This window comes from Mixophyes fleayi, chromosome 10, assembly GCF_038048845.1.
Source record: "Mixophyes fleayi isolate aMixFle1 chromosome 10, aMixFle1.hap1, whole genome shotgun sequence".
In the NCBI taxonomy this organism is placed as follows: Eukaryota; Metazoa; Chordata; class Amphibia; order Anura; family Limnodynastidae; genus Mixophyes; species Mixophyes fleayi.
The window spans coordinates 25,689,044-25,707,654 of NC_134411.1; the positions used below are offsets into that span (position 1 = coordinate 25,689,044).

At 39.8% G+C, this 18,611-nt stretch overlaps 1 protein-coding gene across 1 annotated transcript; it reads left to right on the forward strand.

The window, feature by feature from the left end:
- Positions 1-637: 637 nt before the first annotated feature.
- ACP2 (acid phosphatase 2, lysosomal) lies at positions 638-18,425 on the forward strand. Its single transcript, XM_075188155.1, has 11 exons — positions 638-805; positions 3,835-3,930; positions 8,673-8,759; positions 9,184-9,336; positions 9,423-9,521; positions 9,600-9,689; positions 12,198-12,330; positions 12,795-12,880; positions 14,017-14,123; positions 14,585-14,760; positions 15,757-18,425. Exons 1-11 carry the CDS (start codon positions 686-688, stop codon positions 15,891-15,893), a joined length of 1,284 nt encoding a protein of 427 aa, XP_075044256.1. The 5' UTR covers positions 638-685; the 3' UTR covers positions 15,894-18,425.
- The last annotated feature ends 186 nt before the right edge of the window (positions 18,426-18,611 follow it).

The window sequence follows — 18,611 nt, forward strand, 5'->3', positions numbered from 1 at the left end:
TTAACTATAAATCATACTTGCCAATTTTTTAAATCTCCGCTCCAGGAAATCCTGGAAGGCGGATCTGGCGGAAGATGCAGGAGGGGGTGTCACCGTGCAATTGTCACCGTGGTACCAACCTCTGCTGTGCAATGTCACAATTCACTGCATAGCCCATCTGGGGACTTGGCCTGGTGACGTGAATCATATCATTAAGCCCCCCTCCCACCAGGGATCAGGGGGAATGTCCGCTCTTCTGAGAGTCTAGGAGGACTCCCCAAAATTCTGGCTTCTCCTGGACATTCTGGGAAGGTGGGCAAGTATGCTATAAATTAATAATCACAAACAGTATAAAAAGCATGGATTATTTATAGGTAACAATGTCACAAATAAAAAGACGTAAAACTGCTTTATAACCAGACAACACAACACACAGCACTATGCACTGGACACAAATGTCCACCCCATGATTCTATACCTTCTATGGAGCAGTGAAGTAAGTCACGTGACTGTGGCACACTCAAATCATGCTGAACAAAGAGACGTAAGGCGGACATCTTTGTACGCCGAGCGCTGAAGCCGTCCAGGCCGGACATGTTTCTACTCCAACCTATATATCTATTTGGGCTGTGACACCGCAATAGTCTTCCCCACAGGAAGTGCGGCTCAGCTGAAGGAGTTCCGAGGCCGGGCATTTTGAGAGACTATGGCTGGAAAGAGCGGCGCAGGCTCCTTCTCCCCCCTGTGGACGGTAGTTCTGCTGCTGGGGCAGATCTTGGCAGCTGTACAGCTCGCACAGGCTCGCCAGCTACGCCTGGTCACAGTGGTAAGTGGGGGGAGTATGGCGGGGGGTACCGGCGTGACGTCACCTGCACTCATCAGCCATTATTAGTAAATTATAAGGGACCCGGAAGTGAGGCAGATACAGGGGTTCACCAATAGAGGTGGACAGTCCTGTGTAATGAATGAGGGTAATCTGTATTGTTTAACAAAGGTGTATCCTTCATGCAGAAAGTAAACATCGGGACAGGAGCATTGTTCTAGTAGACCATGGTATACCTGCCATCTGTGCAATACTCTACTCCTGCTTTCCCAAATTGGTTTCCACTTGCTATAACCCCCAATATATTTAATCACTTGTGTTGAAGAGTATTTGGTTATTATTTTTATTTTTTTAACACCAGCTAATTGAGCCCCATTTTATTGAAAATGAAAAATAAGTGGGAAAAGCAGGAGCAGTATAGTATCACAATGTGAAGTGGAAAAGGTCATCATCATCATCACCATTTATTTATATGGTGCCACTAATTACGCAGCGCTGTACAGAGAACTCATTCACATCAGTCCCTGCCCCATTGGGGCTTACAGTCTAAATTCGCTAACATACACAGAGAGAGACTAGGGTCAATTTTGATAGCAGCCAATTAACCTACTAGTATGTTTTTGGAGTGGGAGGAAACCGGAGCACCCAGAAGAAACCCACGCAAACACGGGGAGAACATACAAACTCCACACAGATAAGGCCATGGTCGGGAATTGAACTCATGACCCCAATGCTGTAAGGCAGAAGTGCTAACCACTTAGCCACCATGCTGCCTCTGGTATCTGTCATTTACATACTGTCCATAGTATTGTACTATGGAGGAAATAGGTGGCTGAGAAGTCCCCACTCAATTTAGAGTACAGCCTAAAGTCCATTTACTCTTTTATGTATATAAAGATATAGACTTAATGACACATCGAGAAAAAAAAAAAAAGAGCAAAGTGCAAAAACCACTGATAACACCCACCATAAAGGGCTAAACCTGCTCTAACCCATAGTATATACAATAAGATAATTATATTAGTTTCCAAATTACTCTGAAAAATAGACCCTACTTGGTTGCTATGGAATACGCCAACTTTTTCCTGCGCTTCAGTTTTCAGAATGTCAGTGATCTCAGGTGTGCGGCACAAGGTTGAGTGCTGCACACACTGCGGGTTTGGGACCAAGAAACTGATGTTATAAAGGGACCAAACTCTAGAACTGTAACATTAAAGTGGATGTGTGTTGCTGTTCCATTGTTGCACCAGAGCCATTTCTCTGTCCATGCCATGCTGCATACAGTGCAATGCCATCTAACGAGCTGGGTGTTCCATGTTCACTTTAATGCTACACTGTGGGAGTGTTTGATCATGGTTAGGACACAGTACTTTTATTTTATTTGCACATGTGCATAATGTAGACGTCTGTGTAAAAAAACCAAAACAAATTGCAACCATGAACCTTGTGACAGGTAGTCGTTAAGAAAGATATAGAGGAACATCATCATTTATTTATATAGCGCCAACATATTCCATAGAACAATATGTTAACTTGTGGGTCTGGATCTAAATGTAGGTTCCCATGCCATTTACATTAAATTATGTTGAAATCACCATTTATAGGTGATTTTAACATAATCGAAGACCAAAATTAGGCCTAATTAATGGTTTGTTGTATTGTATTTTCTTTAATTTTTTTGTTTTTATATATGTATTAATGGTTGTACAAATACATTTTATTATATATTTTAAATCTACAGTGGTATTTATTAGCTAGGATCTATTTAGGCTTGTATTGTTTTTGTTTGTTTTTTCTTAGAATGTTTTAAGCCTGTAAATAAAAGCTGTGTGAAATGTGTCTGTGCACCTCCAGCAGCTCATAGAAAGACAATTGGGTAGATTTTCAGTTTGTTTAGTCTGTTTTCATAGTGATGAGCAAACATATTGCACAATGGGCAGCTATGACTCCACCCATTGTTTACCAGCCGGAGAAACCAGGAAGTTCTCAGTGTTATGACATGAATAAGGATGTCTGGGGCCTGTAGAATGTATGATGGGGGCCCATATGCACCACCATAAAGTCATATCCTCCACAATGTCTGTATTCACCCCCAGTCAGTATCCAGTAGGACATATAGGGCCAATAGCATCAGTAGCAATCTGGAAGATTAGTGTGAATTGCATATACTGTCATTTTATCCTCCTTATATTACAAATCATAAAACTGCCTGGATAAATATACTATGAAGCCATGTTATATTTATACTAAAGCACTCTGGGACAGGACCCCATGTGTTAATGGGTGCTGTGTCAGTAACACCTACTTACCAACCTTTGGTAAGTTCCTTCCGGGAGAACCCAAGCAGGGGGCGTGTTTGGTGAGTGGGTGGGGCACGGTAATTTGCGTCCTCTTGGCTCCGCGCCCGCGACAAAATGCCATTTTGGGGACAGGGCCAAAATGACACGATTCACCGCGAACTGCGTCATTTTGAGGAGCAGATGTCATATGCGGGATATTTGTTTGCTCGCCCGGGAGACCTTCCCAAATTTCGGGAGTCTCCCGGACATTCCGGGAGAGTTGGCAAGTATGCAGTAACATGGTTATAATTTCACCGCTATAGTTGCACCCTTGGAGACATATAGTTCTGTATCAGTTTGTATTAATGGGTTATGAAATGAATACTTTTAGAAGGGTAGACCTATTGATGCAATATACAGGCAGATATTTTATGTAATCATTTAATATTAATGAAGTTGTACATGAGTGATTTATAATGTCAGCATGCATTTATAGAAGCACTCCTGTAAGATTATAATTGTATAACTGGTGCTTGGTTCTGTGCCAGGTCTAGTAGCGTTGGGCCAGCGTCCTTGTCTGTATGTGATCTCAGAACTTTTTGGTGCCTCCTAATATCCGTAGAAATAAAACAGTGATTACATATGTGACTGTCAGGATTTTGCAGCAAGCGGTCTCGTGTTGTGTGATTTTGAGGGCTTTCCCTAGTGGCTCCAATGAACTTATGTCTCTGATAACTCCATTGTCTTCTCCAGGTTTATCGTCATGGCGACCGTTCACCAGTCAGAGCTTACCCAAAGGATGTCCACCAGGAGAGTGCCTGGCCTCAGGGGTTTGGGCAGCTAACACAGGTGAGGTTGATCGGTGTAGAGGCACACCTGGCCCACATTCATAGTAATACAGACCATCCATTCACTAGGAACCAGGGAGGATGCATTGTCAGGAATATTGGTTCATACATGACTGTATCCAATGTATATAGAGGACGTGCATATTAATGAAATCTGAACTTCATTTAAAATTTCCAGCCCGAAATTAGCATTTCCTTCCATCTACTCTAATGATCATTCAGCTCATCAAATGGACCATAAAATTGCAGACACAACAAAAACGGCCCATAGATTACAGTCTGCACTCTGTTCGTGCTTATTTGGTTTGCAAATTTCACACAGACACAAATCTAAGACTGAATCAGCATTTAGGTTATTGCTCAATGAAACCACATGATACACCACACACATTCATCTGTAATAGTTTATGTGGATAACTGCTCAGAAGTTGTTGTTTGAGTCTGTGTGATTAAAGGTCCCCATTGTGCTACAATATCCTACAATAAGTAAACACACTTGTAAATCTATGCACTGCAATGTCTGTGGTGTAAAATAGATCAGAACTGAATCAAACCTTGAACCCGGATTGAAGAAAATCTACCAGTATGCACTATTTCCAGAAAAAGAACAAAACGTAGCACTAGGCTACAACCCACCAGTTTCCATTAATCTGTCACTCGCATTTCACAACACCATGTTTAATGAAAGTCCCCAGCATTGGGCTCACAGCCTGCGATTCAACCAATGCCATGTTTATTGGTTTTAGTACACAAACCTGCCTGACCAGTGTGTATCTCCGGTTATGGGATATATCTGGGCATATGTTTATAGCCTGAATAGCCTGTTTTTCCTGCAGATTAACTTAAATGAAACCAGCTTTGTCTCTACTAACACACCCTCCGCCCTGTAACTAGCAGGACTGTGGGGGAGGGGTACTTTACCAGGGATCTCTGCAAATTGGGAGAAATCTCTGCCAATGCCACACAGCAGGGAGAAATCAATCTATACTGTATTGTGATCGTTTGAAAGAGAGGAGCTGATTGGACGGAGCTTCGTGTCTCATCAGTCGGTTTCTGTGTTGGATTCCAACGTAGAAATGTTTGCATTACCTCTTCTGACAGTTATCAGTGGTGAACAAGCATCACTGACCGTGCAAACGGGCATGAGAACTCAAAATTGTGCCATTCCAGGCACTGGGCTCTCAAAAGTTCTCCTAGTTGGGAGGAGAGGAGTTGTTAATTAAAAATGTTTTTTGAACTTATCCGCTAATGGATGATTATTATTATTTTTTTTCATTTCTAAGTGGAGGAGGGTATTTCTTTATTCTGATTGCAGAAGTGACATTTGGTACACATTTTTTTTTTAGGAAATGAGTCTATCCGTTGTAATGCTTTTAAGAGTAACATTTTCCATACATTCAGAAAGTTTCTTGCATAACAGCGATGTTTTCTTATTCTCAGTCCTAGAGAACACACAAGTGTCTTTGTATTACCCTAATTGATGCAGTTCTTGGCGCACGGTGTCAGATTTCACCCTAAGGCAATCTGTGTTTCTGATCCACACTAACTCCTGGGGATTTAAGTTGTCATGTCTACTAATTGGTCCCTTGTCAAAGTGTCTGCACTGGGATAGTTTATATATTATGTTAATTACTGTCAAATGTTATCACTTCATGAAATCAATAGATCAATGATTTAAGGTGGATCTCCCAATATGTATCTGTTGTTTCTGTAAGTGTCTTCTTAGACCAACCTTTGGTTGATGTTTCGTTCCTAGAAGTTGCGGAAAGAAAGGGACCTAAACAGTGTATTTGTGTAGCCCAACACTGGAAATAATCACCAATGCTTGAATTTCAAAACTTCACCAAAGATTACTACATACCTAAGATTACGTTAAAATAAAATATATAATATTTTTACAACCATATGTATAACAATTATTGACTGTTTATTTACTAACTGTTATTTATATAGTACCCTGATGATCTTTCTCGCTCACTATGTAGATTTACTAACTTTAAAAATAAACATGACAAGTATTAAGTCTCTTATGAAAGAAATTAAACACATCATATCAACATAAGTTTTATTAAGTATAAAAATAGCTAATTATATGCTTCAGACGGAGTTGTTCGCAAAGATTTTCCCATCAGCAGATCAGGTAGCGAGATCTGATATTGTGATACTGACGTGCTGATTACATTTGTTTGTAGAGTCTTGCTGGAGGTTGTGTGTACAGATCTGTTCATGCTGCCTGTAGCAACGTCCTGTTTTTCTCCGCTTGGTTAAATAGACGATCAAGTAAAGTACAGATAAAATAGAGACGGTAAACGTGGACCCCAGGACCACAATAGTGCATGCCATTTCATCTTCCACAGGCTCCGTCCAATTCTCCAATACATATACTGTGGCACATATGTGCAGCAATACCGAGTGCCACAATAAGTTAAATAAAACTATGGCCTTCATTGGCCAGTTTGTAGGCTTCTTTGTACCAGGCTTTTGAATGTGATGTGTGGAGCTAAAGGAGCAATCGTTCATGGCCCCGGCTCTGTTTAACAGAGTCCAATTAGTAAAGCAACTTTCCCAGATTCTTCCTAGATCAGCATAATCCACCACTGCAGTCAGTGCAAGCTGTACATGGAAGGCGGCAGCGGCTAATATGGGGAAGGCCAAGTCGTAGTTATCAGCCAACCAAATGTATGGGAAACTGAAAAACAGTCCATTCATTAATAACAGCATGCAGAGAAAGAGCAAACTATTGTGCATCTTTTGGAGCGATGTCCTGTGGCAACGTGTCTTCTTACTTGAAATCTGGTCAGTTGATCATCTTTGTGTTTCCTAGCAACGGCGGAATTCAGGAAGACAATTTTATGTCATTGTTATATCATTCGGGTTCCAAACAAACTTTCCCGTCCCATCTGGGGTCCAGTGGACTTCTACCGGGGTGCCCCGCCAGCCTGCATGTGTCTGAAAAAAAATCTTTTTTTGGGTGGGTGACATGCTCCCTTAAGTTCAGAGTCCCCGCAAGTATCTGAACAACCCTGGGGAAATATGGGGGCATAGGAAGATGATGGGGCAAATTAGAGCTTGGATTCTTTGTCTGCCTTCGAAAGAAATAAACTTGTCTCCTATTTTACTTTTCACACAAATCTTCCAGGAGATCTGAAATGAGGCACATTTGTACTATATACAGGTCTGAAAGAAATAAGATCATATCATTGTGTAAAGGTTAATTAATAACCTTTATACTATATATCCGGTTACTTTTTTCTTTTTTTTTAAATTGGATTAAGGAACGTCTTGTAAAAAGAGGAGTTAATATGCCCCCATACTGTAACATTAGGATATTCTGTATAGTCATGGAACTTCAAGCTGACTACTAAGGCCATATACAGCTGACTTCTAATAACCATAATCCCTTTCAGTATGGGTACTATCTTCTTAGAATACAAGCAAGCTTTACTTAAAAAACAAAAAACATTTTTGCAATTGACCTGCCACACTGATATATATATATATATATATATATATATATATATATATATATATATATATATATGGGAGATACAGAGATCATTTGGTACAATGATTTAGATTTTTACATCTGTGTACATACTCTTAACTGACTGTTTCTAAAAACACGGCAAGCTACGTACCTACTGAAGTTAACATTATTCGTCTAAGACAATTCCGTCTATCAATACAGAAAGCTCCAAATGCGTCGTACACCCTATTCTTTGTTTTGGGTAATTGATATATTTGCACCAAATGCGTTCAGACTAGTTACCATGTCTATAGTGTGTCGCTTACATTCTCCTCCGGTTCCTTGTTGTCGGATCTTTGTATTTTGCTTTTAACAATATTATAATAAATAAAGGTCTCCGAGCTGGTTATTACATCAGAATTATACCTATATTATATTGCCCATTAGTATAACAATTTCAGATCTCCTAGAAGAATGACGTCCTGGAAACCTAATGAACATGCCTCGCATAACAGAGTATAAAATATATATCTCGCATTCTATAAACTAATAGAATTTACAGGTTGTAGGAAAAATATACAAAATATATATTTATTAAATGTCAGGAATATGAAGGAGAACACATAGCCATGTTTACATGTTACCCCTCTGGCTGAAGGTTCAGCATCCAAGCTGCTCCAGACTTTTTGGAACTTTGCAGGACGACCTCTTTGAATATAACCTAATTTGAATAACAACCTGTCGCTATTTTGCACCAGTTGGTCCTGCTGGTGGTTTCCAGTTGAGAGTTATCGTTTTTCCAGCATAGAACAATAGGTAGGATAGATGAATATTTTCGTATAATGTATGCCCAATAGATACAACTTTGAGGTCCAGGGGGATATAGTTTCCTAATATTACCTGTATTTGGAGTACCAAAAGATGACATATGGAAGTTGGAACCCGCTGTCCATCCCACAGAGCTGTATTTCTGGAGCCTTTGCTCAAGGGGCAATTACAATTTTTTTTTTTTTTTTTTAAATGTGCCTTGTGTCAGAGGAACCTATAAATATGTCAGGGATAATTGAGAGCCCTACATTACCACCTGCTGGACATTAATGTGTCTGCAGAATCTGTTTGTCTTTTTGCAGTCTCCCAAGTAGTTTTTATTTGCTCAGGTGACGTTCAAAGACCTGTAATCCCCACTGCTTAAAAAAAAATAATAAAAATGCATTTGACTGTTTTCTTTTTAATTAACATCTTAATTTATGCAGTGCCTGAATTTGATCTGTTTTTAGGTTGGCATGAGACAGCACTGGGATTTGGGACAAGCATTACGTGCGCGTTACAAAGGATTCCTTAATGAGTCATATGATCGGCATGAGGTAAGAACTCCTGTTACATTTAAACATAATAGTACTCACAGTCTGAAAAACCTTTTACCGTGATATATTAAACTGGACCTGACTTTGTAACAAGTTGCTATGAGCCAATGACCTCACTGAGCCAAATTTAAACTGCTTCTGTTGCATCGTGCAAGACCAATGAATAACTAAAACTTTGCACTTGCATCTAAAAATCCCTTTTGTGCCTGTCAAATGCTTTGTCCTAACTTTCATTACTTCTGCACCTAACCTTAAAAATTTGTGAACTCCCCCTCCCCTTTGTAAACATCTTTGACTTTTAAAGCCTGATAGTATTAAAATCTTTGTATAGATTATGATTGCCTGGTTCTCCCACCAGCTTAGTGTTCGTGATACAATATTGTTGTCTCTTATTTGTTGTTCCTGATGTTCTGCTTTGGATCAGATCTATGTTAGGAGCACAGACGTGGACCGCACACTTATGAGCGCAGAGGCGAATTTGGCCGGTCTCTACCCACCTGAAGGCTCCCAGGTCTTCAACCCAAACATCTCTTGGCAGCCAATCCCAGTACATACTGTCCCCGATTCTGAGGAGCGGGTGAGTGACTATGTTACTGACTGTTTACGAGAGGGCCTAATGGAGGCCACCCACACTTGTTTCATGTGTGTCTTTTTTTATTTTAGCTCCTGAAATTTCCAATACTTCCTTGTCCAAAATACCTCAAGCTGCAGGAAGAGACACGGAAATCTCCAGAGTATGTCAACAAGACCACGGACAATATGGTAAGAAAGCAGAGTAACACCATTACCCAAGCCAATAGCACAACTATAATTAATACTCACTCTTTGTTTCTTCAATAGAACTTTATACAAATGGTGGCAAATGAAACTGGTCTGTCCGATTGTTCTTTAGAATCTGTATGGTCCATTTCTGACATTCTCTTCTGTGAGGTGAGTATCCACAGCATTGAATCTGATCTCTAGTTAGTTTGTGACATTCCATCATGACATCACCCCTACCATAACCTCTCTCCGTTATAGGATAAATGTAATTATTAATTTTCTTATTTGGGGATTTGATGCAAAAGCAAGTTACAAAAAAGTGGTATTGGTCTAATAGCTGCCATAGACAGTTCTGCCACAAATTGAGATATTATCTGATAAAACACGGAATTAGAAAGCATAGGAGCAAAGTGAGTGAACAGCAGTTCACATTGCTGGAAATACAGACTTTTAAGAATGAATAGATCAATACATTTATTATTAAATGTAAGTTTTCTCTATACAACAATTCCTGCATTTAAAAAGCAAAGGGAGGCCACAAAAAACAGCTCAAAGGTGTTTGTGTCAAGATCCATGGTACTTCCACTTAACATGTAGCAGGTCTTGAAATAAGATTAATTCTAGGGGGGGTATTCAGTTGACTGCAATTTTTTTTTTTTTAAAGGAGAAAAAAAAAAAATCACACGCAGGCTTTTAACTGCTAAAGTTTTTAGTTAACGCAGAGTGAAAACTCGTGCAATTCAATTGAAAAAGAGGGAACGCTGCACCTGCGCGTTAATCATTGGTGTTTGCGAGTTTTTAGGGGAGTGAAGGAGTTTTAACGTGGTCATGTATAATAAAAAAAGGATTGGCATACATTTGCATACATCAGATTGCATTACACAACCTATTTATTTGATAATATCTACATTACAGTACTTTCTTTAGCATATCTTTTTATTTAATTTTTTTAATTTTTTTTTTACTATAGGATAATCTATACCATGTCAAAACACATTAGTACATACATATTTGTACCCAAAAACATACATAAATATATTTTATTAGTGGGTTTTTTTTTCTCCCATTATTACATGATTTCAAATAGTTTATTTTTATCAACATAAACATATTTGCCTGTTTAACGCGCCGCGTTAAAAAACAATTGAACACCTTTTAACGCGGCTGCCTCTAGCACACCCTATACTGTCAATAGACCTTCTATTGGAGCGCGAGAGTATTTTTTCATAAAAAAAACGGAGCGCTAGAAAGTGAATTGAATCAAGGGTAAAGTTAACCCGCTCAAATGATTAAAAAAAAAACAACAAAAAAAAAACCAGCGTTAAAATGACTTAACGCAGTGTTAAAACAAAACTTGCTATAACTTGACTACCCCACTAAGTATCGCTACACTATGGCGCTCCCTAGTGGCCAAAGTTTACATTTTTAAATTTTCCATTTGTATTTGTGTAACGTAAATATTAAGTGATGAATGTATAAAATCAGTCTTGTTATATAAGACATGATTTAGTCTCTGTAATGCTGCAAATAAATCTGTTTGCAAGATTGGCCGTTTGGTACAGTGCCAAAATCTCGTTATCCTCTTCCCTGAGCTCTGCTGTCACTTATTGAGGTGTGATAATCCTTTTTCAATACAGTAACATGAGACATAGCCTAGTTTCAAGTGTTCAACGTCATTGTGAAGTGATCAGGTTCAAAGAGGACAGAACATATCCTATGGGTGGCACAGTGGTTAGCATTGTTGTCTCCCAGCGTGGGGGAGTTTGAATGGCCTACCTGTATTTGCAGGATTTCCTCCCACAGTCCGTACTGGTAGGTTAATGTTTGTTGGGTAGATTATTTAGACTTTTAGCTCCAATAGGCCAAAGTCAGAAGTGACTGATTTAAACATTCCAAATATGTTGGCGCTACAACAAGTTTGAGGCTTCAGTCCCTTTTTTTTGCATCTGACTTTGGGATAGTTTGTTTTATTACCAATATAACATTGAGTTTAAACTCCTTTCTAGATTGTAAAGGGACATTACATTAAGGTATTCTTCTAAAGACAATGTTATTGTAATTGTAAAACAATCTGATTATAAATCAACAATAGTTTGTTTTTGTGTTTTGTTCATGTTCCAAATCCTATTTTAAAAGTCCGTCCAAAAATGGCTCCCGCAGTTTTTATAATATCTGAGTCCATATGGTAAACCCTGCATGTGTAACATACTTATGTATGAGCATTTACGATGTATAATCCTTAATGAGTATAGCACATATACTGTTATTATGCTTTACTGAAATCTTGTAAATTGCGTCATTTAATTCTGATATGTATGCGATTGTTTTTCATTTCTTTTTGTTGTTTGGTATGTTTGTATCTTGAAAAATTCCAATAAAAATACTGGATTTAAAAGAAAAAAGTCCGTCCAAAAAAGGCTCAACAGGCACCACTGTTTTGGGAATATGGACGTTCTACCACCTTAAAATAAGACTATATTGCTTTGTAATGCTAAATCTTCAGTTTTGCACCTGGGTGCAGAATCCGGAGTTTACTATGGCTAGCACAGATTCTGTATAGTGTACCTTACACACACACACACACACAGAGTTCCTCATGTCTCAGTGATATCTGTGTACACAATATATAAATAGTATATTATGTAAGATTGCTAACGTTTGCGTCTTGTGCCCTAGTCAAAGCACAACCTGAGCCTCCCGTCCTGGGCAACACCTGACGTTCTAGCACGACTGAGCAACTTGAAGGATTTCAGCTTCAGGTTCCTGTTTGGGATCATTGAACAGAAGCAGAAAGCTCGTCTGCAGGGAGGTGAGATGATGAACGGATCTAGAATGGCCAGCAAGTGTCAAAGGTCACCTGGGGCTGGTTTTATGTCACTGGGCCAATGTTGTACAGTTATGCCATAGGCAAGGGTGGTACTGTATGACAGCAGATGATACAGACAATTGTCCCAGCAACCAGTGGACTGCAAGATGTCAAGTGTCTGTAGTCATCATATTGATACAGATACACTTCATTTACTTTCCGCCCGTTTTGGGGGGGTTGAGAGCCATTCAAGCACCAACTGATGCCAAATACATAGTCTCTGCCTTACTACAAGCCTCCGCTTCTGGGCCGAGTATGGCTGTTTTTATATCTATCTCCGCATCCTGGCAGAATAGGAAAAGAAGAGATGGATTGACCCTGCACATATTATATCGGTGGTTGAATTCGGGGCGGTGGTGGGTAGAAAATGACATTATAATTGGTGGTACACTACCTCTTTTGTGCAGGTGTTTTGGTGGCTCAGATCCTGAAGAACATAACCGCAGCGGCACACAACACCTCAAGCGGCCTCAAGCTCATTGCGTACTCTGCAGTAAGTGACGATACAATGGCTCATCGGCTTGTCCTGCATGCAGGCTTAGTCTGTTGTTTGCATATGTCTAACGTACACTCCTCCTTGGGTGTCTGACTCCTGTGTATGTTATAAGGATACCAGATTCTGAATAATGAAGCCAGCAACACAAAAATCTACGGTTTGGCCACGGACCCCTTTACAGCAACTAACTATGGGGGGGTGGGGTTACAGCAAAATATGCACTTTATAACATCACCGTTAGTAACTGTGCAGTGCACATGGCCCACCATGTTGGGATGATAATATGGGACAGTACCTGACATACATGATATACTTATAGCAGCATAAAAGTGAATATTTAGCATACACTCTGTAGTAAAAGGTTAAACATAGCTATGTAACTATAATCAGTGCTGAGATAGTAGTATATCTCCATTTTAGAACTCACAGGTTCTATTTCAGCTGTGTTTTAGTAGTCATTTGCCTATATAACTAAACCTTGTACATAGTGTTACAGCGCTGGACTATATTCTTTGTTAATAATATTGTTTAAACGTTGCTATGTACCTGGGTTAGGAATATAAGAGCTTAACCTCTGCTAGGATATCCTTTCCATTGCCACGCATACATGCCCCCCCTCCCCCAAATTGCTGCCCATCTTCCCCTTGCCAGTCTTCACTGATCCGCATCTCCTTGCCAGCCTCCTACCTGAGCATCTTAGTGGTGCCCCATAAATGTCCTGTGTTTTTAGGGTCAACTCTAGAACCTTCAGGCAGCAGAAGTGATTTAGAGACTCGGAGAGGAAAAGCCGCTGTGTAGAGGTTGTCTGAGCAGTCACTGCTATGAGCACTGATAGTGCTGAATATTCCCGATGCCATAAAGCAGTAGTGTAGCCTTCACATCTGTTGTCACCGGTCATAATGGTTCCATGCACAAAGGCTGGAACAATGGACAAGGTTACTCCAGGGGTTGTCTTTGAGGACAGACACTTCCCACCGCTAACAGGCCTGTTCTAGGGCAGCGGACATCTAGTATCCTTATACTTCACAGTCCAGTTCTCTAGCTGGTTCAATCAATGTACATGTTGTCTGTAGATTTGTGGTCTGTTTTTATTATAAATGTCCCTTGTATAAACACTTCCTTTTACTCCTTAGCATGACACCACACTGGGCGCTCTACAGATGGCTCTGGATGTCTACAACGGAAAGCAGGCTCCTTACGCTGCCTGCCATATATTCGAGCTGTACGAGGAGAGTCCTGGGTATGTTCTCTTCTCTGACCTTTCTGCTCTTCTTTTCACCTATATCCTGTGTCTGATTCACCCTAAACTATTAACCCTTTGTTCTCCGGAGAAGCTGATGATCTTAAACTGTCTTTCAACCAGAAGACTATTAAATGAAGAACAATTTTTACAAATCTTTATCATTTGGAGAACATCAATTAAAACAAATGTCTGGATCAATGTGTTGTCATTCTCTGAAGAAGAAGCTCCAGCCTCTTTTCATCCTCATTCACTAATTGTATAGTCAAGTGTAATCAGTACTCCTGTTACTCCTTACTTCACTACTGTCTGTTACTCTCAGTGCCACCTTGCTGACCAGGAACTATGCTTTATCATTCTCATACCCACTTTTTCTTTGCCCGCTGCTCTGTAGTCGAGATCCCCAATATTTTCCCTATTGCTCTATCCATCACTGAATTGTTTTGTTTTTTTTCTGGCAGAAACTTTACAGTAGAGATGTACTTTAGAAATGAGAGTGCACAGCCACCTTTCTCTCTGACCGTCCCGGGCTGTGTGCACAGCTGCCCCCTGGAGAAGTTTCAGAGCTTGCTGCAGCTGGTGGTGGCTGAAGACTGGGAGAAAGAGTGTCAGCTCTCCAGCCCAAGCAGGGACACAGGTGAGCGAGAGGCCGCAAACTAACCAGACCAAGCAGGGAGGCCAACCCCAGAGTATCCCTTTCTGGATATATGCTCTCTGCATACATGTATTCAACGTGATGGTGTTAATTCAAAATAATGTATAAAAGGAATCATAGATAAATGTTTTTGCTATTCTTATCTTACTGTATAAATTGTTAGGGAAAAAACTGGAGTTAAAATGTTCTAGTGCAGTCCTTTAAAAATGATGGAACAGCATTATTTTAATAATACTACCACTTTTATTTCCAACCTAGCAGCACAAACTCCAAATCTTATGCAAATTATCAAAGGCGAGTGTGGTTTCACATTGATAAAAGTATATCTTTAGTTATAAATAATAGCTATGTTTATATAAATAGTAAAACTATAATCTTTAGTTAAGGCTGACATTCTACACAAATGTTTTACCATATGACACTACCGTTTGGGGTGGCACAGCTGTTGGCATTAATGCCATGGGTTCAATTCCAACAAGGGCATTATCTGTGTAGAACTTGTATAAGATAAACAGTACTTTATGTGGTGGTGGATTTGTGAAATTGCTTCATCTATTTATAGTTCTACTGGTAGGTTAATTGGCTGCTGCCAAAAATAGTGCGTGTTGAGGAATTTGGACGGGGGCGGATGTGAATGATTCAATATAGATCTTTATGGGAATGGCCGGGACAGACTCCGTCTTTTTGTGATGCAGCGTGATTGGCTCCCGGCTATAGGTAGCTATTATGCTACATGGGAGGGGACATTGCGGATAAGGGAAAGTTGTCCTTTTAATATTTGACTCCCACTTTTATAGAATATTCCTATGTAAAGTAAATGTCTTTCATAATTGCAGAGACTGAATCCATCTTGACACACTATCTTACTCTCCTTTTACTTTATATTACTCCATTCCTTATTGTCCTATAGGACTGTAGGTAACGGTGAGGGATATATAAAATTGTCACTGACTATACACTCTTGTTTTGGTTACACAGAGGTCATCATCGGTCTGGTCGTATGTGGGTGCATCCTCTTCCTCCTCGTTGTCCTGCTACTCATAGTCCTATTCCGACAGAAGTCTCAACCAATCGGCTATCAGCACGTGTCAGATGTGGGGGAGGAACAGAGTTGAATGACTGCACTCTTCCCCAATACCTATGGCCTTGTCACCTGTCCCCTCTGATCTGATGACACCCGACAGGTGGCAACAAAGGGAATTTTTAAGCAAGATTTTTATTTTTTAAGTTCAGGATCAGCAAGACATTAATTTTAAACTTTAAAGTAAAGAATGGTAATGGGAACAAGTCAATGCAAGAGGTTCCATGGACACAACATATTTTAGAACAGTGAATCTGCAGTATCAATCTGATTCTATCAGTGATGGCTTAAAGGCTTAGTGACCAGCTGTCTGCTGGTGTCTGTCATCTTCCATGTCACTGTGCACACTGAGGCTATTCCCTGGGCGGCTGGACATCGCCGGCGTCCAGTGTGCAGACTGAAGTGGACAGAGCTGTACTTACGACTGTTCCATTATATTCCTCTGTGCTGGATGCAGAAGAGACTAGGACAAACCACAGTCCAGCATGTCTCCTACTGACGACCAGCAACACTATAGCCCCATCCCAGAGGCCTTGGCTATTAAAGGAAAAAGTCACGTCAAGCCCAGTACATAATGGCCTTCAATACCCACTTGACCATCAATCTTTTAGAATTTCTTTAACTTAAATGGTATGTCTACATATGTATTGCTAACTTACCATTCCGGATGGCCTAATGCAGTCCTTTGTCTTTAGCAGTTATTTACAGTCCTTTATTTGCATCACCATAATTCTTAAATCCGTCATTTTATTATGTAGCAGTGAGCGGTGTGTGTGTTCCACCGATCTTGTGCTCACAGAGCATAATGGGAGGGGAGACCGCGCTGAGACAGAACGGTTCCACCGCTCTAAGAGCTGGGGAAGTCCGCTCATTAAAATCTTTATAGTGTTAAAAAGCCTAAATCTCTGATACAGAGCTGGACGAAATTATTATCCTAATAGTAAAATGTATTAATATATAATAAATGGGGGGAAAAAAAACAATTGCACTATTAAGTTTCCCCCTCTTATCAAAGAGCCAGATATCTGTTTAACCAGTGCTGATAAGGTGTTGGTAGCCACCAGCCACCCTGGTATTTCTTCTTCAGAGAGTGACACAGGAAGGTTTGTCCCAGTGGCTATAAACATGACTGATCATCTGTGGGACTGATTGTAGGATGAATACTTTGTTTTTGTCACTATTTGATTCGGTTGCAAAAAAAAATTGTTCAGCTATGAAAAGCACCTATTTGGTTTTACCCTTATTACGGATGAAGCAACTTTTAATGTATTTGTTTTTCGTCATGCCTTTCTGCAACTATTACTAAATGCATTGCCAAAACCGAATGGCTTTTCTCTACCTCTTTTTCATCCTCGTCTTTATATCATCAGGCATAGCTAACTGCTTGGTGATGTAAGTATGTGGCTGAAAAGCACAGAATGAATACGGAAATATTGTTTTTACAATTATTTAGTAAGAGTTGCAGGAAGGAATGTGCAAGTCCCCTGAAGGTGGACAACTCCTTATCAGATATAGCACATCTGTTCAATGGATAACATCTTATTATTCTGCAGTAATATTCAGAGTCTTATTGAGACTATTTAACATTCTGTACTGTATCTTTTTTTTTTTTTAAACATTATGTATAAACTATTTTATGATCTGTAGGGGCATGCATAATCATAGTGATGGGTTTATCTATTGTTTTAAGGAGTGTAGCATCCTGTAAACATCACCGATGCCATTTCCAGATGATAAACTCAATATATAATATACAATCTTGACAATGTGAAGACCATACTGAGCGGATTACTATATAACCACTTTTAGTTACAGATGGAGTTTGTCTTCTGCAGGGAATGGTTCAACACCACTGAGAATGTTTGTTCTTTGTGCAATTAATGTCAATATCCGGAGCTGCTTACAGATGTACACATTGGAGATCTGTCCCAAAATAGCACAGATTTTCTTCTTAATCCCTGGCCCGTTAACGCTGTCTGTATGACAGCACCCTCCGTTTAATCAACAAGGAGCTCCTAAACTGGATACATATTTTAATAGCAGTCATGCTCCTTTTTTCAAGTGCTAATTTAAAGTGTATCCACCGTGATACCTAGCGAAGGCAGCCGCTATATGGGCTTATCCAATATTCCAAACACTGTAGTCTCCTTGGTTCCTAATGAATTGATAATATTCTTCCAAATGTTGGTTCATCGCACAAAATGGCTGCCTCCACTGTGTGTTTGTGACAGGTGCAATTATTTACTACTGTGTCTGAGATCCTAATCCTATTAAATAGTGGTGAGGCGAATAAAGGATGACCACTGTTTAACCCATTATGATCTGCTACAGGGCACACTCATACTGCTACCAAATGGTACATGATCTACCTATAAATCCAGTACTCTTTGCGATTTTTACTGAACCCTTCCTTGTGGGCTTTTAAAGCCATTGTTTATTTTGCACTATGATTTTAACATTTGTAATGTGTGGGGTTTTTTTGTGTGTGTTTCTTAATCTGACTGAAATTACTGGGAGGTTTGGGACTTTTATCAAATAAAAAAATAGAAAGAACCAGTTTAGAAAACATTGGATTTGTCTCTTCATTACTTTAGGACATGTTGATTGTTGCTTAAGTCTTGGCAGTGTCTGGTTTGTGTGGCATCACCTCTCTGAGTAGCTGTTATGTGATCTTTCCCTTTACTCTTGTCTCCCTATCGCTGTGTTTTAGCTGTGCTAGAACAGCCCTTAATTTGTTTTTCATGCTGAATAT

Coding starts and splice junctions, on each gene's coding strand:
- ACP2 (XM_075188155.1), top strand. CDS start 686: ATGGCTGGAAAGAGCGGCGCAGGCTCCTTCTCCCCCCTGTGGACGGTA. Junction 9,337..9,422: donor TCCCCGATTCTGAGGAGCGG/GTGAGTGACTAT, acceptor TTTTTATTTTAG/CTCCTGAAATTTCCAATACT. Junction 12,881..14,016: donor AGCTCATTGCGTACTCTGCA/GTAAGTGACGAT, acceptor TTTACTCCTTAG/CATGACACCACACTGGGCGC.